Genomic DNA, 22,803 nt, shown 5'->3' on the forward strand with positions numbered 1-22,803 from the left:
TCATTCAGGTGGTCATGTGGAGTAGGATGAGGGCGGGGGGGAAAGGTGGTCAGAGGCTGTGTCTACAGCTTCCCTGGGGGCTTCGAAGCGCAATAATTTAGTTAGTTAGTTCCTCTGACTTGTGTGCTCAAAGGGCCACATTTGATTTTAAAAACCGAAAGATGGGCAAAGCCATATGTAGCTGAGGTCGAAAAAATGTAGGCATCAAAATCCGTATGTTAAAAGCTTATATTTGTTTTTTTGTTCGTTTGTTTGTTTGCTGCAATAAATTAGCCTGAGATATGGCTCCTAAGTGAATCATGCAGGTGCTTGCGGTATTAAGAAACCAAGGAATAGTACAGGGTCTCTCACGAGCTCTAGCTGGTTAGGTAAGCCCTCCTCAGTCCCTGCTGCTGCTATGTGAGATAGAGAGAGAGAGCGATAGAGAGTGCGAGAGAAGGGTTTCTTGGCCACAACATTTAAAAGCACAACACACAAATGTACTATACCATGTCTGTGTTTTTCATCTGTATGCACACTTTGGGTTATTTTTTTTTCCAAATCAAATAACGTGGAAATCGTATATTTTTAAGGGTAAAGAGTTCAAAATCATATTCAGGTGTTAAGTGATACATTCACATAATTTATCGGTAGGTATAAACATTTTTGAAATTCTTCACTGATTCTTCACCGGTTTTACATCTTTCCCTCCTCCAACTCCTTCAAATTCAAAAAGGACCCTCGAGGACCGGAGTTGGACATCACTGCTCTCGAGCTAACTTGACGACTTCTTGTATTAGCTTTTAAAGTCACCAAAAGACCAGAATGTTGCATACATATGGCTCAGGATGTCATCATTGATAAACGGGTAATTTCTTGTGGCACAGCCGATGATCTCTTACGGCACACCAGTGTGCTATTTCACAGTGGTTGGGAATCATTGCCCTACATCACATGTGAAATATGACACCTTCTATGCCCACATGCAGTGGTAACATGCTAATGTTATCATACTCACATTGTAAAACTAGACAGCGGGGGTGCATCAGCAAGTATACGTTGATACGAGGGACTGTATAGAAGTGCTTTTTTCGTTGCAGCACATTAACATGATTGAGACACGGAACGGTGTTTAATGGCCACGCAGGAAGTTACGGAAGTCATCTGAGATACCAACAAAAACTCTCAGTAGGTTGAGATGGTATAAACAGGACACAAACTATGCAGAGGACGAGAGGTTGTTTCCACAAAACTGTCAACTAAAACAGTTTGGAGATATTGATTCTTCGGTGGGGCTGACCAACCACTCTGGGTCCCTTGCCATGGGTGCCGATTTTATTCTTGTAACAATATGCCTTATATTAAAACAAAACAAAACCAAAATCATTTGTGAAGCAATGCATCAATAACGTGATCTAACTACGAGCGTAGCGTAAATGAAATGTAAACGACAGCATTGAGGAGCAGGTGCGGGGGCGGTCGGCAGCCTGCCTCACATGCATAAAAGATGAGTGAGCGCACATTAGCTCCGGCACATTTTGGGAGGTTTTTAACAGCAGCTCTCATCCGAAGCGAGTGGGAACAAGAGGTAGACTTCAGCTCTCATAACTTCATATTTACAAACGCTTGAGTGCTCTTAGACGCCGAACAATCATCCCATGATAGCACAAGAACTTGAGACTCTGTAAAGCTCCAAGGCCAAAAAAAACAATCCTCGTTTGGATGAATGGCACACAGACCTCGTCATTACCATCATGTAATACATTTTCTTTTCCACCAACATTTATGTCAATATTCCTTTGCTCCTTTTTCAGGTTATTCAAAATGTTTATGTTGCATAATAATGATTATTAATAATGAAATAATCCACAAGTAATCCAGTAAAAATAAAATTTAAAAAGACATGCTCGGAAAACCAATGTATGCATGCGCAGTGTATCATACAGTTAATGTGATTGCTCATCTCACCAATTATTTATGATCACGACCATCTTGCATAGTACATAAAATGAGAATAACTCCAAATATTCCAAAGAGTCACATTGAATCCACATACACATCGGCATTCTGTGCCTCATATCACTCATGCGATCATTCATCTCGCCTATTATTCCCAATCACCAATAGAGATAAACAGGCAGCAATGAGAAATAATCCCCAGAGTAAAAAAACAAAAACAAAAAAGCAACTCCATGGAAAATAATTCGGGCCATTTTTCCGTTGTTTTGCTTGCCCCCCTTTTCGGACATCACATTATGCATCAGTATCTCGTGAACCACGTTTTTGGTTATTGTGTCTTTTCAACGTCTTCTGCTTTCTGATTGGTTAAAACTGCCTTACAAGGGGTTTGTCACCGAGCACCACCTGTTTTTTGGCACGCCTTGCAGTGTTTTATTGATTCAAAGCTGGTTCAAAGGACTTTTTGAGTATGGATGAGTGGCAAATTGTATTTTAAAAATAGCCGCTTGAGCATTAAAGGTAGTTGCAATCTTTGTCAGTGCTTTATCACCTGCATAAATTGGCTTTGTGTGTTTGTGTGACACTCGCACACATTTCTTTCAACTTTATTATTATTTATTTATATATTTTAATTCCACTGCAGCAGTGATTTCTGTGCCTCAGTGGTCAACAGGCTGAAATAAATCAGGATCATTTGCATACATTTACATCCCTTAATTCTCTTTTCCGACCCACTAACAGGAGGGGTAATGGAGTTTGCTTTGTGAGCTCTGCTTTTATTGCTGCAAAGCAGTTTGGGCACACATACAGAAGACTTGTGTGGTCCATCGTAAAATGCTGTGATGAGTTTGTTCAACTCCATCTGCTGGAGTTGACGAGCTGCTGCACATGCGCTTTTGACCCCAATGCAAGTGGACTGTAACCCTGTATAGAATTTACATTTCAAACGATAGCTATTCGAAAGCATTTGCTGCATGAAAATTGGTTTTACGGCAATTGCTTAACCACTCACTTTGTGCAATAGAAATAAACACAACAACGAAAAACAATGCACGCAGTGAAAAATGATGAAGTGCACAGCTTGCTCAGTCCCATGCATGCATGCAATGAATATGTGATATGACTAATGTAATGGTGCCTTACCAGTTTGTCATTATACCTACCACCTTGAACAATAGAAATAAACACAACTAGAAATAAAATACACGGTCAAAAAAGTTGACATGCTTGATCACATACCATGCACATGCCGACATGAAAAGTGTTATAAGGGATCATAGCTTGCCAATTATTCAACAATGATAACCGCCACCCTGCACCATTGAAATAGATGAATGACAAGAAATAATCCACAAAGTAAAAAAAAAATACAAAAAAGTCAACAGCATGCTCGGTCACGCATATGCCATATTTTAATACGATCGCTCGGAGCAGGCGAGCTTCTGGGCATGGAGAGCGAACGAGGGAGGGGCACGCGGTGTGTCCTCACACGCTGTCACGAAGTGTTTCAGGTCGGTTTGTGAGTGGGTGAAGTCATCAAACAGAAGCTTTGTGACTGAGACGCCCGGGGTGCAACAACCCAAAATAACTCCCGCACTCTTGGTCGTCCTTCAGACGTCTTCGTCTCGGCCTCCCGTTGAACCCTCCCCGGTCCTGCATCTCCTGTCCTGTAGCGCTTTTACTCACCGCTATCTGACGTCCCCCCGTGCTATCTATTTATATATCTATTTATATATCAATCAGCCTTTATGAACGCAGCGGGATTGTGGAGGGATTTGAGAGTTCTAACAACACCTGTAAATATTTTGATTAGTTCACGCAACTAGACATTTTTAGTGGACTTTTTGACAGTCTGGAGTGATGGAGTACACACTTTGGACAGGCAGGTGAGTGTACCATAATTTGCATTTCATTGGAGAGTTGGAGTCGGCACAGTGATTGACTGGTTAGCACATCTGCCTCACAGTACAGAGGTGCAGGGTTTGATTCCGGCTCCGGCCTTCCTTTGTGGGGTTTGCATGTTCTGCCTATGTGGGTTTTCTCTGGGTACCTCGGTTTCCTCCCACATTCCAAAAACATGTAAATATTACAATAATATCGTATAAGATTTCAGTGTTACTATTGGTATTTAAGCACTTTTAATCATTGACATGGAATTTACCAGAACAGGCTGTAAATTTGGTGAAGCAGCATGTGGCTCATCTTGAGTTTGTTGTCGCATTTTTCCGTTACTAGTAACTGTTAACAATTCAATGTTTGTCAGAAGTCCCAAATAACATACAATATATGCACGTCTACATTGTCTTTTTACCAGAGGCCCCTTCCCTAAACACAAGCACGTACACACGCAAAGACAAACGTCCCCATGTCAGAGTCATCGAGACTCAAAGTGACTGACAGGTGAGTGGACAAATTATCATTGCCTCCACCATACCATTCAGTCAATGTGAGCTATTCTACGAGTATTTACAAAAATCCGGTGTCTGGGGAAATTTTGGACGGCTTTTCCTTTCTTCTGGGGCTTATGGGCCTTATTTACACGTCTGCGTTTCACACGGCGGAACGTCACTGATCGGCCATCATTCCGGCAAATAAAACATTATCATTGCTCAAGTGATGCATGACAACCGTAATTGAGAGTCAAAACAACCCCATACAACAGTCAAGGTAATGCTTATGACATTTTTACACACACACACAAACACACACACCCAGGCACACACGCATTCACCCTTATTTTTCAGTGGCGGGCATTGTCTTCGTAAGTATGTTCTCAACGGCAATTGTGCAATACAATAATGATGGAATAAGGACGGACAGACTGTCATGCCCACAAGATTATTTTTGAGATTCTATCCTTGAGATTTGAGATTTAATTTCATACTTATATACGTATTTTTGCATGTTCTCCCTGGGCCTGCGTGGGTTTTCTCCGGGTACTCCGGTTTCCTCCCACATTCCAAAAACATGCATGGCAGGATGATTGAACACTCTAAATTGTCCCTAGGTATGATTAAGAGTGTGGATGGTTGTTTGTCTCTGTGTGCCCTGCGATTGGCTGGCAATCGATTCAGGGTGTCCCCCGCCTACTGCCCGAAGACAGCTTGGATAGGCTCCAGCACCCGCCGCAAACCTAGTGAGCATAAAGCGGTTCGGAAAATTCCATATATACAGTATATATTGGAAACCACACCACATCCTTATTCCAAATTAAAACCTAAGGTGACTTGAATCCCTAATTTACCCCTAATTTTTTTTAAAACGCTAACCTAGGAACGAAACCCTAGTTTGAAACTCCAAACCTAGTTTGAAACACTACATTTGACAAATTTATTGAGCCTTGAAACTGTAACACTAACTCACATCTGAAACCCAAATATTCAAACGTGGCTTGAAAATCATAACTTGATCCTAAAACCCTAACCCTGGTTCAAAACCATAATTTGAAACTTTCACCCTTGTTTGAACCCTAAACCTGCTTTCAACCCTAAATTTAAACCTGACACCAGGCTTGAAACACAAATTTGAAACGCTATCTCTAGTTTGAAACAAGATTCATCGTTTGAAACGCAAGCCAAGGTTTGAAACCGAACTTTTATAACCTAAATGAGGTCTATAGCCCTAACTTTAAACCCTATTTCTGTTTTAACACTACCGGTAATTTAAAGCTTAAAACAGGCTTCAAACCCTAATTTCAGAATTCTAATTTGACATGTTAACCCTTGTGTTAACGCCTAATTGGACACCTTAACCTTTGTTTGAAACACTAAGCATGATTGGGCACCCTCCCCTCATTTGACACGCTAACATTTATTTGAAACCCTAATCCAAGTTTGCATCCCAAAGCCAATCTTGAATCTTTAACTCAATGTCATCGTTTTTATTCTTCACCTTGGCGGACTGAATTTCAAATGAATTACGAGACACTTTCCTTGTGTATCAAACAGGAGCGGCATACTGAGCGTGTCCTCCTCTGAGTAACTCTACACATGAAGGCTACTTTGAATTCAAAGCACAACAAAAAGAATGCACAAAGGTGATGTCCTTATCAATACTTACCTTCGAGAACGCTCCTCAATCAAGTCCATTCATTACCACATGGCGTAAGCTGCAATCTGCAGATCTACATCCCCGCCCGCAATGTCATTCCGTGCCACTATCAATTGTGCCTGTCGCTGTTGCAAGCAGCGTGCAAGCGGGTTACGTGCAGGCGGGCCAAGGTGTGAACCGCCTGCGCTCCCACGAAGCATAATCAGCACCTTCGACCCTGCCAGAAGCTCCATAAAATGTTGCGTAACCATAAAAAGCAAGACGGAGTGTGCTCATAGTTTCTATTGTCAAGACCTTGAACTATAGAAAGTAAATCAAATACAGTATACTGTATATAGGACTTTATACTGTGCATACAGTGGAAAAACTGAAGGTTGATAACCATATGTATAGTATCCAAGGTTGAAATGATGTCACCTCCAGGGTGAGTCCGTCTTTGAAAGGACACCTGGAAGGGGTCGAAAGGACTATATGTCAGCTTTAAACCAAAATTACAGACTTTCTGTAAATTTTCAGGCATAGTTTCTTGAGACTGTTTCGTGGGTCTACTCATGATAGATTTGACTACCAAATTTGGTATTGCTCAGTGAAACTGTCTTGAGGGGCTGAATTTTCTTTCAAAATTTTAGTGGGCCAAGACCCCTCGAAATGACACTTTGAAATGGCACTTAAAACCAAAATGGCATACTTACTGACTCTTCCTGCCATAGTTTTCCAAAATGTTTTGATGGGTTTGTTCATGATAGACCAAATTTCAAGGTCTACGTTTGGCCTGAATTGCAACAAATTTCAAGGGCTGAATTTTTAAAGATTTGCACGAGGCCAGGATCCCTGGAAATTACTCCTCAAAATGACAGGCTCCCAGTGTCTTTTGATTTCCTGAAATGTTTTTGTGGTTCTGTTAATCACAGACAGCGTTCATGTTGCCAATAGAAACTGGCTTCGCAAAGTGAATTTTTCAACAATTCCGGGGGCACGACTGAGCCAATTTTGGTGGTAGATGCATTCTGAACCAAATGAAAAACACTTAGGACAGCAGTAATGACATCCCACAGTGCAGAATTGGTGCACCAATCCAAGCAAACACAAACATAATCCCTTAGAATGAAAGCTCTCCAGAGTGTTGACTCGTGTCAATCAATGAGAAGATCCATGGATTACCGAACACCCCTCCGCTACCCTATCACATCGGCCAAGATATGCATGTCATCTCATTTGACTCTTGACAGATGGCAGAAAGCTTTTGAATCACGCACTGGGGTCACACACGTACATATGTGCTGTAGCACTCCCACATACACCACTACTGTTAGATGTAATTACAATGTATTGCGTTTACTGAAATTGCTTTCTTGCCTCGTTCTTATTCCCAGCCTGAATAAAATGCCTTTGTGGGGGCTTGTCATAATCAAAGACTCAAAACTTCACCCTGTATTTCATGCTTTTTCATCCAGGTGAAATATTATGTTTGGTAGGGGTTGCGAGCATGAATTCCCAAAATGTAAAGGTTACACAGCATGCAACATTTTAAATATATTTAGAGTATACCTCACACACAAACACACACAAACACAGTGAGGAAAACCCAAATATTCTTCCATTTTGCATCATTCATCTGTCAAGTACACACAAAGTTCAAATTTATATAATAATAGATTTTATTTATAAGCGCCTTTCAAGACACCCAAGGACACTTTACAAGAACAAAAAACACAAAACAATACGGGTTGAGCAGCGGCAGCCAAAACGCGCCAGCGTTCACTCAACCCGAAAGTCAGAAAGAAACAAGGGAGGGAGAGGGGGAGAAAAAAAACCCAACGCTCGAACTACCCTCATTTGAGGATAATTTGAGTGAGGCAAAAAACTCCTGCACAAGCATATGACAGTTACAACAGGTCACAAGGCATAAATAATTCGCGCATTAGTCAAGTATTTGTTAGCAATCAGCCCAGCTCAAAGGCATGTTGGTCTTTTAGTCACCCATGTAAAAGTTAATATCAAATAAAATGTTATCTTTAAAAGGGAAGTCAAGTCAATGTTTTATCCACCCCCACTTGTCTAAACACGGCACCAATACACCTATCGCGACTCACCTGTTGTCTAGGTTGTAGCTGTGATTGGTCCTTAGGCACAAGCGATAAAACGCCCCCCCCACCCCTCAAATGGATAAAAACGGATGATTTTTGATGTTAAATTCGTAATCCACAAACAATATTAATCCGAATGCCATGTTTCGATCAATGTTTTTGAGACTATTTTGTGGGTTTACTAATGACAGACAATCCACCCATCCATCAATTATCTGAAACCACTTATCCTCACAAGGGTCGCGGGCATGTTGGAGCCTATCCAAGCTGTCTTTGGGCAGTAGGTGGGGTACACTCTGAAATGGTTGCCAGCCAATCGCAGATCACACATAGACAAACATCCATTTGCGCTCACAGGGACAATTTAGAGTGTACCATTAACCTGCCATGCAGGTTTTTGGAATGTGAGAGGAAACCAGAGTACCCAGATAAAACCCATGCAGGCACGAGGAGAATATGCAAACTCCACACAGCAAGGCCAGTGGCAGAATTTAACCCAGGACCTCTGCACTGCGATGTGCTAACCAGTCGACCACATGACGGACAATGTATTCCAAAATTAATGTTGCTACACGAAACTGGCTTTGGTGTCATAAATGGCCAAAATGTACTTAAAAAAAATTAAATCAAAATATTAGACTTCCTGACATACGTTTAAAAAAAAAAATTGTCAGTCTTTTATGGGTCTACTCATGATAGAGATGTCAACCGGAGGCTGAATTTCAAAATAAATAAATTAAAGAATTGCACTGTTCACTAAATTGCCACATTTGGGGGTGGGGGCTGGGGGCTCTTTTATTCCTACCAAACAAAATATTGTCACGAGTCGTAACATTATGAAAATGAACAATAAGAAAAATAAAGAAATTGAGCAAGTTCAATTTAAAGAGAGCATTCCTCCATCCTCAGACCCAAAAATCAGATCACCTATGGATCAATGTTTCACAAACGAACGTTGTTAAAGTGAAACTACTTTTCCCCCTGCAAGGAGGAATGGTTCTGATGTGAGGCTTTCTGACAAGCCCTGAAGTTCACATCACCCCGCAGAGACTTCAAAGACTGAGGAAGGTCAAAATGCCGCAAAGGTAGCGTGGAAAAGGAGACGTCTTACCATGTCTCTGCGCGCGTCCAACCTGTCACGGCGCTAAATCCAAACCCCCTCCAAAAATTACATCGTCCTCCGATCTCGGAGCTCCACACACGGACCTGGCAGGCGCGCAAGCAACCAATACGAGAGGAAGACCGGATGACTGAGGACCAGGCGTGTTCAGCCAGCCAGCTGCGTGTGCGCGTTGATATTTGGGAAGATTGTCCGACGCGGGGAGAAGAAGCGGATGCAGCGCGGCTGTTAGTGCGTACGTGCGCGCTCTGGTCCCGCCTCCTCGTGTGAGTGACACATGCTTCCACGCAGATGTGCGCGCGCTCAAGCCGCCACTCCTCATTCATGCGGAGCGAACATGCGCGCAGGAAGGAGACGTGAACGCACACATGTTGAGCAAGTAATAAAAAGGAGGGCAAAAATGATACAAATTAGCACAAATAATATGATGTCGCGCAAATATCACAACAAATTATGCCAAATCCAGAGTACCGCTAAAATTTGTTTCTAAAATATCAAAGGTTAAGCATTATTATCTATGTCGCCCCCTGCTGCCCCCTGCTGCGAATTTACGGTAGTGAAAGTGATACTTGACAATACATTAGATCTCGTGCTGCAAACCAAAATTGCAGAATTTCTCTTTGTTTTTGTGTAGAATTGGCGGATATATTTTTCTGGATCCACGATCTGATGTATGCCTCCCAAATTGCATGTGGCTAAACGAAACTGGCTGAAGTTTTTCAGAAAATTCCATAGGGTGATACAGGTTGACTCCAGTGGCAGATTCTGGTCTGTCAAGGAGGGGCAGCTCAATTTCAGCCTAGATCATAAAATGTTTCCGTTTATTGATATGTGAATTCTACTCTCCGTTCCTTTTCAAGAAAATGATCTGTGACCCTGTCATACCAACAAGGCGTCTTTTCCAGGGACTTAACTAGTGTCCCGCTGCTCAGTTCGGACGGAAACTGTGGTGATATAAGTCAGTCTGCGAACACAAGTAACTACAAAAAAACCCACCAGAAATAAAAGATTAATTTGTCGCTAGTCGTTTTCAACAAAGAGAGTGTCGCTAAAATGATTAGAAGTCTCCAGTTCAACTCAGAATAGAATGAGAATTGAAAAATGCTCCCACAGACGCCTACACCCAAAGATCGGTGATTGGCTCATTTCGCTGTCAATCAAAAAGAGATTCAGCCTCAGACAGATCATCCAATCATCATGCAGAAAAGCTGAGCGTCTGGGCCAGCCGATAAAGGCCCACTGTCCATAGACTCCCAGAGACGCTGAGCGTCCGGTGGGCGGGACAAAACCAGCATTTATCCAATGACTTGTCTCGTTTTAATGCATTGTGACAATGGGCTCTGAATGCTCGGCGTCCACACGTTAAAGCACAGTGAAGCCACGGGAATGAATGAGAAGAGAGTTGTGTCGTAACCAGTAATAAGAAGCTGATTCGGAACAAAAGTTGAGTGTGTTTTTGCGCATATTTAGTCAATGACATGTACACACAATTTTATGTACACACATATATTTGATCACTTATTTTTTGACATTTTAGGAGAAGCTGGTCTTCCCTTTTCGTCTTAGAGCAATCGCCTCTGTTTGACGCATGTTTTATGGTGAATCATTACATTTTCTCCACCATGCCCAGGAGCGTAGCCAGAATATTTTCACTACGGTGGCCAGGGTGACAGAACACCTCAGTGAGGACTGTGACATTTTTCGAAATTTCATTTTGCAATGTGAAAATGGCTTCAGTTGCTGAACTTTTTAATCACATAGATGATCAAAATGCCTCTGAAAAATCAAAACGGCACGCTGTCTGTCTCCTTTATACTTGAAACATGTCTACCAAATTTCACGAAGACACATTAGCATCTGAGAAACTACAGTGAAATTCCTCTACATGAAACCTACATGGGCGAAAATACCCCCGAGTGTGAAAAATATTTCATGCATGAAAGCCATTCCCACTTTTCTGCTCATCCTACAATGAAAAGTCCCCCTGTTCCGTTATGCGAAATCTTTTTCTCTGCTATTTTCTCGCAATGAGATTCACTACAACGAAAACAAGCCTTCCGCAAAAGTCTAATCCAACCTCAGCATGCCACAGTGACCTCTACTGGTTCGTCCAGAAATGGCAACAACCACCACCGCAATGGTTTACACATGCGCAGTAGTACAGGAAGTATTTGTTTCAGATGTGGCACGAACGTTGCATTGCTAAAATGGCGACAAAACTGACCTGTCGTGACGCCACTCGAGCGAAGCATGCCTCAGCAGTCGATAGTCCGCTGCTCTCTGCTGTGCGGGCGTAAGCGCGAGCACGTACGCACGTGGTTCAACCAATCAGTATTGACGGAACCCACGACACAGTTCAAAGAAGCTTTGAACTAGAACAACAGCTAAGGTAAACTAGCAGACACGACACTCGAGGTCGGACGGGCACGTTCTTTCTGGTAATCTGTGTGTTTTTCCTTTTTTCTGTCCAAATATATATTTTTCTACTGCAATAGCAGTCTTGTCCACGGCGTCTTTTTTCGTTCCACTGGGGTTTAGCTAATGTGCTTATGAAGAGACAAAAATCTCTTTTGGCCTTTGCATACCAAGGAGTTAAGAAAAGCTTTAACGCTTGAAGACAAGATTAAGGTAATAAAAATGAAAGATGGAGGAAGCAAAATAAAAGACATTATGCAAGAAATTGATGTAAGTGAAAGTAAATGCTGATCGTAACTTTTGCAATTTCTTTCCCTTTTTCTCTTTCTACGCTGGCTATATGAAATGTCAAATATGTGTATGCTCATACTTATGCACTATTGGAATAAAAATAAAAAGTACACATATTCGTTTTTTGTGTGTGTTCGTGTTTTCTTCTGAGATAAAATTTGCTCCAGTGAAAAGTCCCCTATGGTGAAAAATGTCTTGCTGCAAACATGATTTTGTTGTAGAGGAGTTTCACTGTAGCTTTTATTGTTTAATTTTTCAGTTTGTGTTATGAGCCAAAATGCCACTGAAATGGCGGCCCAAAACAAAGATGGTCAAGTTCCTCTGTGTTTTCAGCCAGTGATGTCTTGAGACTTTATTTGCGGGTCGAAATGCCCCACCAAATTTAATGTTGCTAAAGAAAATTGGCATCGGGGGCCTACATTTTAAATTCTGGTGTGAATGGACAGAATGCTTTTAATTTAATTCTGTGAAGCTCAAGATCCCTAAAATGTGTCAATTTCTTCGGGGCCACTTCCCTAGCAAGATGATTTTCGCAGTTATAACAAGCAGCAGACAGTAGCCTCCGTGGCCTCCGTATTCTTTCTTTCTTTCTTATTTTTCTTTCCTTCTTGCTACCTGCTGGCCTTTTTGACCACCTGGGGATTATTTGCATCCTTTACTCAGTGGCACAACACAACACTCGAATAGAATAGAATAGAATAGAATAGAAGAAAGTCCCCATTCAACCCGTCATTACTCTTTTACAGTTTTTCCAGCAGCAAAGTGAACAGTACCAACATACAAATGGTTTTTATTATCCCATGAACAAAATGTTTTATATGAAAAAAAAATCACAATTTTTCTTTTAAACAGATATAAACCGGGGTTTTTTTTTTTTTTGGTATATATGACTCTTTGAGGAAAAATGGTCTATTGGGACTCTCAAATCACTCCACCAACCCTTTTTCTATCAGATACAGCATCCGACACCACAGCGACACCACTCCAGATTTGAATATTTTTCAACTCGAGGCACCTTGTTGGCCAACACCCACTTTGCATGTCTAGAATGATTTCTTTTACACGTCCCGAGGCACCTGACATTTTTGTGGCTGAAAGTAGACTTGTAAACTTAATTCCTGCTGAAAGTAGGTCTAAGTTGAGGTGCAGGTGATGTAGCACAAGTTTCCTGAATTTGATCAAGGTAGAAGTAGAAAGAATCTGAGCTCTAATGATGTCATCATATTTCATCCATAACTTTAACAATAGCATGGATCGAATCTGCCTTCATTCATTAAACAAAACGTTGTTTTCTTTCAAAAGATATCCTGATTCTCGTCCTTGGAGAAAAAAAAATCTTTACAAAAATTCCATCCTAATTCTCAATCTTTTCAAAATTATTCTCTTAAAAAAAAAGTCACATTTTTTTCTCGCCGAATGTTTGACAAGCGCTCCCACTAAATGTTTTTGAGTATTGAAACGTGAAAACAGTTTCCAGCAGTGACCAAGTGCAATTTGAGCAGCAAACCATGTTTGCAATCAATGCTTGGTGGCGCATGTTTTTCTGCTACAAGATGTTTTTCAGGGCGATACCCGCAGATTGGCCGTCTCTATCCTTCCAGTGCGCCTTTTCTCTGTGCGATTCGTCTTTCCCCTCCTTGTTATCTCCTAACCATTCTCCACATTCCCAGTTCTTTCATTGATCAGCTTTGTAATTGTCGTATTTGTCTTTCATCCTTTCTGATTCTGTCTCGCTGCGCTGTTGGAATGACAGTGTCCCGGTTATGACACACGCTGGATGTCACGGTGCAACAATTCAGCAGCACTCATGCACACTCATGCATCTGTCAATTTCACACAGGAAATAGCACCTCCAAGCATCTGAGGGCTTCAAGACGCCACTTGGGGCAATTTTCTTCAAACTTGAGGCCACTATTTTTTATTTATTTATTTTTTACTTGTTCTTCATGAAATACATTATTTGGTCATGGAAGTAAGACTTAAAGTATAGACTATATCTCACAAATTATTCAATGGACAATTTTATTTCACGTCTTAAATTTAAGACACGGCACAGAATAAGCAGTTTCTCGTCGTAGTTTGTGACGTAAAATTTGTATTTTGCAGCTCAAACAATCATATTAAAATGCAAAACAGCAAATGGCTGGCATTTAAGTGGCAAAACGCAGAGCTGCCAAATGTTACAGAATCACTGAGTGAACGCTAATTTGTTAGTCCCGTCACACATCAAGATTGTTAGGAATTAAAAAAGTAAAAGAAAAATAAAAGTCTGAGTCGCCGGTACTTTGCCTTCGCATCCCTCCGTGTGGGACTCAGAAGACAGGGAGCGCCACCGCCACCGCTTTTGTGTGTCCCTTCAAAACAATCAGCGAAGAGAGCCCGTCTCGTGTGTGCTCTTCACTAGCTCAATCTTAGCGGTATCTGGCCCAAGCTGACCCCGGGCAAGGATGTAGCCAAGAAAACGAATGGAGGGATAGTTTGAATAGGTTGTAGCCTATTTAACCTGCTTCTCTATTGTTCTGTGCTGCCATTTGTTCCAGCCCCAAGAGTCGCAGAGTGATCGAGTTGATTTTGTCACGAGTATGTCCCTGAAGGTCATCTTCAATTGCTACTTTGTTTTCTTGAGTATATAATAGTTTTGTTTTTGAGTATATCAATTTTGTGTTGCTACTTTGGGAAAAAAAAAGATTTTTGGTACGTATTTCTGCTTTCCTGGGCCCTGGCCTTTAGGTTTGCCTCACGGCACATAACATTAACTGTGTTTGAGTGAATGCTATTGTGTTCTGTCTAATTTGCATTGAATACATCACCAAATCATTATCTGCACCCTCAAGTGAGCTGAAGCTTCTGTTTGCCATTGCAGCTTTTTTTTTCGTGGCGTCACGCTGTCGCTGCTTTTTTTTTTTTTTTAAACGATGCTTTTCCCACATCTGCTCCCCTCAAGGTTTGTTGTTGTTTTTAATTGTCGCAAATCACGACAAGGAAGGTTAATGCGATGCCATGCAGTTAATGAGCCTCCTTGCACGGTGTTCACACTTTCTCTTTGTTTGCATCTTAATGCGCCCACACGCAAGGCATCCCTGATTTCTGACAATATTTATCAAGATTGATTTAACATGGTAGGATAAACATTCTTATTTTTCAGAGGTGGGCATTCCATCAGTACTGAAGGAAGATCCATCACTGATGGATGTTTGTTTTGCTGGCGAATGACAGACAACTATAAAAAAAAAAGACAAACTATGCACTGATGGAAGTTGGTTTTCATCTGTCACTGGAATCGTCACTACCTGGGTCAGTACAGACGGACCTTCTCAATTCATCATTGATTGATGCCCATTTTGCTGACGACTGTCTCGCGTGCCTTTGCACGCAGAGGTGACAATACCGCCCGGCGTTGCATCGAGCGGAAAAGAGGGAAAAGGAAAACATTTCTGAACATCGCTTGTCACTCTGGTGACGGGTGGTTGTGTTGTTCTGCTAAATGCTATCTTGGGCCACAGTTCAAAAGCTGTAAACATGTCAACCCACTCACCAGAGAAGTCAACTTTCTCACTCCCCGTTCTTCAAGCCTGCTCCTTTTTTGTCTTGGTCTCAGCCGGCAAATGACGCTGGCAGTGTTTATACCTCTCGCTCTCACGTACCACAATGATGTTGTCTCACATTGATTTTATTTATTCACCATGCTGTGTGTGTGTGTGTGTGTGTGTATGTGCGTGTGTGTGTGTGCGTGTGTGTGTGCGTGTGTGCTTGTGCTGCATGTGTGTGACATTTTTAGCAGTTGCCGATGCAACGCCTCTGAAGAAGATTTGACGGTCCTAAAACATTTTTAAAAAACAAAATTTGCGATGACGGTAGCATAATTAAAGCAACCATGACAGACTGATGATGTCAGACTGATTGACGGTCCTTAAAAATAGCAACAGCGGACTCTTAATTTAGTGATGATGGAAGCGCGGTTAAAATAGCGATATTGGAATGACGGACTGACAATGGCAGATTAAGCTGGTTTTAAATAATGACGGACATCTGTTCTTTTCCTTTCGGCTTGTCCCGTTTGGGCTCACCCTTTTCCTTTGAAGTCTGTCTTCTGCATTCTCCTCTCTAACACTAACTGCCCTCCTATCTTCCCTCACTCCATCCATGAACCTTTTCTGAGGTCTTCCTCTTCGTCTCTGTCCCAGCGGCGAAATTCTTATTACTCTTCTACCGCTGTGCTCTCTATGTCGCCTCTGGATGTGTCCAAAACACCGAAGTCAGCTCTCTCTAACCCTCTACCATCTAACCTTGGTCGTCCCTCTGATGAGCTAACTTCTTAGCTTCTGAAGGTGGATGTTACACACTGAAGGCTCCTCAGTCATTTGGCCAGCCGTGTGTATGCAGTACACTTCAGCTGCGTGCCGTGTGCACTTGTTGGCTCTAGTCATTTGAATACACCGTCATGAGTTTAGTAAGTAGACAGTTTTTACTTGTCCCAAACGGTTTTTCTTATAGTTATTGTTGTGTTTGGGATTTTTTTTCAGTCTAAAATCATTAAATTTTACTCGTAGTAAATATGTATTCTCCAGCATTTAAAAACAAAACAAAACACAAAAACAACTTTTTTGATTATCTTGAAAAAATAAGTTTTATTTTCTGACTTACAAAACTTTTATTTCAAAATATCCTCAAAAAAAAAAGATTATATACCCATAATAATATTTCTCTGACTTTTATCATTTCCCACAGCTCCGGGAAATTCTGGAGGGACAATGAAAACGATTATTTTCATTATGATCATCAGAGGCCACTTTGCGGCAAATTTCCACCCAATTTGCTGTGTTCTGAAGTGTTGTCATATGACCTACCCTTTTCCACAAGCGAGCAAAAAGTTGCGAGGAGATCGCGGTGCACTCCACCGGATCCTAGCGCGGTGTTTTCACGTCTTTCACAAACACCATCTGTGCCTGGCAAACGTGGTGAGCATTGCGCTGATTGGGATGTCTGATGATTCACATTTGCACGTCAACAGGCACAGCGTGGGGTCACCCCTTCACTCCTGTTCGTCACTCCTCGTCCTCCTCTTCCTCTTCTTTCTCCTCCTCTATGCTATTCAACACCGCATTCAGGACATGCGTAAGATGTCTTTGTGCCAGAAAAAGTTTTCTCACAAAGATTTGAACTGATTTGACTCTTTGAATTACTTCTGACACAATTCATTTCAAAATGTTATATTCCACCTACAAAATATTGAAAATACAAACTATATGCACCTGTCAAAGGGGAAAAAATGAATTGTTCTCCAAGAAAAAAAAGAGTGTTTTTTTTAACATTACACGTGTTTTTCTCTCTCTCTCACTCTCTCTCTCTCCTTCTGTCTCATTTTTTCCCCCAATAACTGTACATGTGAGCGTCATGGTGGTCAACAGATTAGCAAATCCAGCTCACAGTGTGGTGTTGCAGAATTTTATTCTGGCTCCGGGCGTCCAGTTTGGAGTTTGCATGTTGTCCCCGTGCCTGCAGGTTTCTCCAGGTACCGCTGTTTCCACACCAATTCCAAAAACAGGCATGATCGGTTAATTCAACACTAAATTGTCCCTTGGTGTGATTGTGAGCCTGAATTGTTGTTCGTCTATGTGTGCCCTGCGATTGGCTTTCAACCACTTCATGGTGCACCCCGCCTGCTGCCCGAAGGCAGCTGGGATAGGCTCCGGTACGCCTGCAATCCTTGTGTGGATAAAGTGGTTCACATAATGGATGGATGAACAAAAAAGACGTCGTGGACTGGACGTGGACTGTTTTGGTTGTCTAGAGGTGTTTCATCCTCAAGAAAAAAATGTGGGAAAAGGGAAGAGTTTATCAAGAGAAAATTGCATTTTTGAAACAATTTGGACCTTAAAAAAAGAAATCTTAAACATCCATCCATCCATTCTCTGATTCGCCTTCTCCTCACGAGGGTCGCGGGGGGTGCTGGAGCCTATCCCAGCCGTCTTCAGGCAGTAGGGAGGGGACACCCTGAACCGGTTGCCAGCCAATCACAAGGCACACAGAGACGAACAACCATCCGCACTCACACTCATACCTAGGGACAATTTTGAGTGTTCAGTCATGCATATTTTGGGAATCTGGGAGGAAACCGGAGTAGACAGAGAAAATCCATGCAGGTTAAAATGCAAACTGGGATTGAACCCGCGACCTCTGCACTGTGAGGTCGACGCTCTAACCACTGGAGGACCGAGCCACCTGAAATGTCAAAGATTTCAAATAAAATTTAAATTAAATGATCGAATAATAATCGTTTGTCAAAAACATTTTTTAGGATTGGCATTGATTTCAATGTTTCTATCTGACTTTTATCTTATCATAGGATTACAATCCATCATAGCAGTCGTTCGCAAACCTTTTACACCAATTGCCACCTATTAAAAAATACCAACATTAAAAAATACAGTAGCTTAATTAGTTTAGTACGTCTCTGTTCATGAAAATAGTCTTGTTGCAAGTCACTGTAACTTTGAACATTAACACGGCTCCTAAACATAAGAAAATTGTACTAAAAGTTAAATAGAACTTCACTCGGTCAGTACCATTCAAGGACCACTATAGTGGTGCTCATACCACAGTTTAGGAATCACAGGATTATGGTAGAAATAATAGAGTACTTTTTTCCTTGAAAAATAAACTATGATTCTCACATGAATATGACAGATATCGTATTTGTTTTTTTCTTTTCACTCTTGCCCTTACACTTCTTTATATGCTATTGTACTTCAATTATTTCTTATGGGTGGTTGGAGGGGACGTGGGGCTGCCATTCTGAATAAAAGATGAATTTGCAGCTTAATCTAGAAGGGCACGTAGATTTTCTCTCTTCACTTTTCTACTGCTGTTGGACTGAGAAGCTTCAAGATAAAGGGCGGTTACACAAGCAGATGTCCACACAACATGTTGACCAGCACATACATCACAGATGCTCAATATACAGAATAGCATACAGTAGATGTATAGGACAGCTCAACACAATGGAATTGGCCTGGGGGGCTAACGTAAAGAGCAACACATGGCCAGGTCACTCACATAGACGTGCATGCACAAGTGATGCTATGTCAATACAATGGAAGTAGCCTGGGGGCTAACGTAAAGAGCAACACAAGGCCAGGTCACTCACACAGACGTGCATGCACAAGTGATGCTATTTATGTCATTACGTAAGACATCGGAAAAGAGCTCCATCTACAAGACAAGGCTCATGGGCACATGTTTTTGATGCAGCACAGCACAGAATCTGACATGTAGCCCATGATAAAGCGTGTTCTTCAATAAATATCAAGATAATGCTTTTGATAACATGGCTTCACCTAACACTTTTTCCCATTAAAACATTTCACCACAGCAGGAAAAAAAGAGATATACTCTATGACTGTACTAAAAGAAGAGAGTTTTTTGACCAACCAAAGCAAATTTTAAAACCGTGATGCAGGCTTGAAACTCAGATCTGATAATTGCCCAGTTTTTAATCTAAATAAGAAAACCAAAGGAGAAACAATCACCATTATTGGATCACGGAAAACCTCAAGGAACCCTAAATATTTGGAAAATAGACTTTTTTCTAAACAAATGTTCACATATAACTTTTCGGAGCGCCAACCTGTATAAACTACCAAAAAAATTATAGCATACCAAAGCATTTTATATGTCAAAATAACGGCAGAAAAAACCCCACGAAATTTTCAATTATATTTATTGTAGATCTCCATAATACAATGTCTGGTTAATGTCTAATCATCATTCTACTTAGTGGCATTACTGTGTTCAGAGTTGTATTCCTGCGTTACTTTTTTCACCAACTCCAAATGATTTGGAGTTGGTGAAAAAAAAACGGAGATTTTCAGAATCCGTATGACTTGTGCGATACGGCCATATACGTAAGATTCACCACAAAATCCGTATGAACTATGGCTAAACCGTATGAGTTGACAGATATGCATATAAACAATGACCTGACACCGAGTGGTCGTGCCGGGAGTCCTTTTATACAATTAATGAACAGGTGTGCCGTTGTAGGTGGAGCCCTACAGTGCCACCTGTTGGTCACAAACAGAACCGTGACAACTAATGTTTTGATTTAAGGTGTCCAGAGCATTGTGTGTCATTAGTTTCAAATTAAAAGTTCACATAAAGAGGTAAGTTGTCCCAAAGTGTTGTGGAAAAACAGCTTGCCTCCAAAATAAAAATCCAAAAGAAACAGCTTACCTTAAAAAGTAAAATAAGGTGTCCCAAAGGACAGAGGGGAAATGGCTTGCCTTCAAAATAAAAGCTCACATTAAAGTTGAAATCATCACTGTCATCATAATCATAATAAATGACATTTTTATTGTTGGCAACACATTCAAAAGTATAGTGACTTTCAAAATAAGAGTTCACATGAAAGCTGAAATTAAATAAGGCATACCAAGGCGTTGTGGGGAAAATCGGCGGCCTAAAAAAATATATTTCACATGAAGGTTCCCAGTTCATTAGGGGAAAACAGACTGCCTTCAAAATAAAAGTTAACGTCAAGGTACGCTGTAGGTAAGGTGTCCCAAAGGATTGTGGGAAAATAGAATGACTTGGAAAAAAAAGTTTGGATGAGGTAAAGTGTCCCAAAACTCTGTGAAAAATGGACTGTGCTAAATATAATAGCCCACATTAATTTTGAATTTAGGTGACGTGTCCCCAAAGTGTTTGGGGGGGGGGGGCTACCTTTGAAATAAATGTTCATATTCAAGTCGAAATGAAATAAATTGTCCTAAAACATTTGAAATGAAAGAGCTTCGAAATAAAAGTTCACTTTAAAGTTGGAATTAAGTAAGGTACTGTACCTTAGAGTATTTTGGGAAAATCGTTAGTTTTCAGGATAAAAGTTTTATAAAAAGGTATAAATAAAGGACTCTCAGAGCGTGGGGAAGATTGCTTCCCCCTCAAAATACTTAAATTAATATATAAAAAGTCGCTCTCTCAGTTAAAAAAAACACAATTCAAACCTCAAGAGCCCAGTCTTAAATTGAAAGCAATTAAAATAAAGTGTGTGTGTGTGTGCGTGCGTGCGTGCGTGCGTGCGTGCGTGCGTGCGTGTGCGTGTGTGTGTGTGTGTGTGTGTGTGCGCGCCCGCACGACTCGCCCATGAACGCTTTAAAAGACAATTAAAAGTCTCCATCCAGCCATGGAGAGTAATAATTGCTTCACATGTTTTCCCCAGTTCCCTGAATGTGCTGAGTACTCTCCTGCACTGTCGGCTTCATCTGCTCTCTCAGCTCATAAACTCAGTGTGCATGAGATTATCGGTCACCACTCTAAACATCATCTGTCCTGAGGGAAGACCACCAGATGATAACATCGTCATGTTTGCTTTGGGACCGTTGGCTTTTACACTGGAGCAGTATGAGGGCGACAAGGAATTTATGAAAGATGACATAATCTTTACTTCGGGTTTCAAGACAGTGAGGGAATCAAAGTAGTAATAATGTGGGTGTGAACTGGTAAGGAAGGGGTCCCACAACTATGGACACACACACACACACACACACACACACACACGTATGCACGGAATAAACAAACACAGAGTCTCAGCTGTGAAAAAGCATCAGTAAGGTCTGACCACTTTTTACGATTCAGAACACAGAGTGGAACAAATGAACAAACAAACTTTCATCCTGGTGTATGTGGTTGCTTTCTTTCATGTGAATGCTGAAGCAGTTCCAGTGGCTGGTGAAAGATGGCGCTAGGGAGCATCACAAAACATACACTTTGTGTGTCTTGTGGGGGCTATTATACAATACAATACAATACATGCTGATTTATATAGTTAGCATAGCCTTGTCGCAAAACACTGTCAAATCTCAGTACCTCAGTCAACATGCGGTGAGTGGAAATGCCTCCCACTTTCAGTGTATGGAGTGTTTGTCAGGATTTTGGGGAGAATTTGGGTGGGGGGTGGGGGGGTAATTATTTTGTTTTGATGCATTTCAGTGGGCGTCAATGATACGTAGATTTTGGCTATTCGCGGAACCAGACAAACTATTTAAATAGATTGTATGGATAGGTACATCTTCTGATCGGATCAGCTTTTTTTGTAATCTGTGATTGACTCCAAAATCCTGATCATGTACAGTCTACTTGAAACCCTCCTTGTATACCATGACCTTTGTTTGAATCCCTACCTTTTGTGTATCTTAACCTCTTCCATTAGAGGTTTTGTCCACGCTGCATGACTCTCGTAATGTTTGACTTGATTTATTCCAGGTGCTGAGAGAGCCACTGAACTTTAACACAGCTGAATTATTGGGGTATTATACACGCTATAACTATAATAGCTTGTGTGTGTGTGTGTGTGTGTGTGCGTGCGTGTGTGCGTGCGTGCGTGCGTGCGTGTGTGTGTGTGTGTGTGTGTGTGTGTGTGTGTGTGTGTGTGTGTGTGTGTGACTGAAGTCAAGGTGGTGTTTTTATTGCGAGACGTTTAACACACCAAGCGCGACATTAAAATCCCATCACAGCTCAGGGTACTGAATCAGCACCAAGGCGACATTCACCAACACTTCTCATTTGTTCTTAACTCCTACTTTGCAGTTTTTCAAGGCGATTTGTAGCATTTACCAGTGTTTTCAGCTCTTGGCCAACAAACCCAAGCCAGTATAGTTTGCGCAGAAGAATAGTGTGTTATACAGGACACACAAAGTGTAAATAATGTGTTGTATTGCAAAATTCCTGTTATATAGTCAACATAGTGTTTTTGTGTTTAAGTGTCATGAAGTCAAATGTGTTTTACGTCATGAATAAATTGTGATATCGTAAACAGTGAGCTCTATTTGCATTGCCAGTGCAAGTCGAGCGGGCTCTAAATCTGCGCGGCGGCAATCGTGTTTGTATTTTTCGTAGATGTGTGCA

General features: G+C 41.3%; 1 protein-coding gene across 2 annotated transcripts in view; it reads right to left on the reverse strand.

Annotated features, from left to right (window-relative positions):
- htr4 (5-hydroxytryptamine receptor 4) overlaps positions 1-9,542 on the reverse strand; it is a 72,115-nt gene extending 62,573 nt beyond the window's left edge. The window contains exon 1 of one of the 2 annotated variants that reach the window (XM_086137971.1): positions 9,187-9,542. In XM_086137971.1, the coding sequence (XP_085994097.1) occupies positions 9,187-9,521 (335 nt within the window). In that variant the 5' untranslated portion in view covers positions 9,522-9,542. The remainder of the gene's footprint in view (positions 1-9,186) is intronic. The other variant, XM_086137986.1, reaches the window with a different exon arrangement.
- Positions 9,543-22,803: the final 13,261 nt, after the last annotated feature.

This window comes from Hippocampus guttulatus, chromosome 2 (assembly GCF_054856545.1).
Source record: "Hippocampus guttulatus isolate MCC_2025c chromosome 2, RoL_Hgut_1.0, whole genome shotgun sequence".
Taxonomy (NCBI): domain Eukaryota; kingdom Metazoa; phylum Chordata; class Actinopteri; order Syngnathiformes; family Syngnathidae; genus Hippocampus; species Hippocampus guttulatus.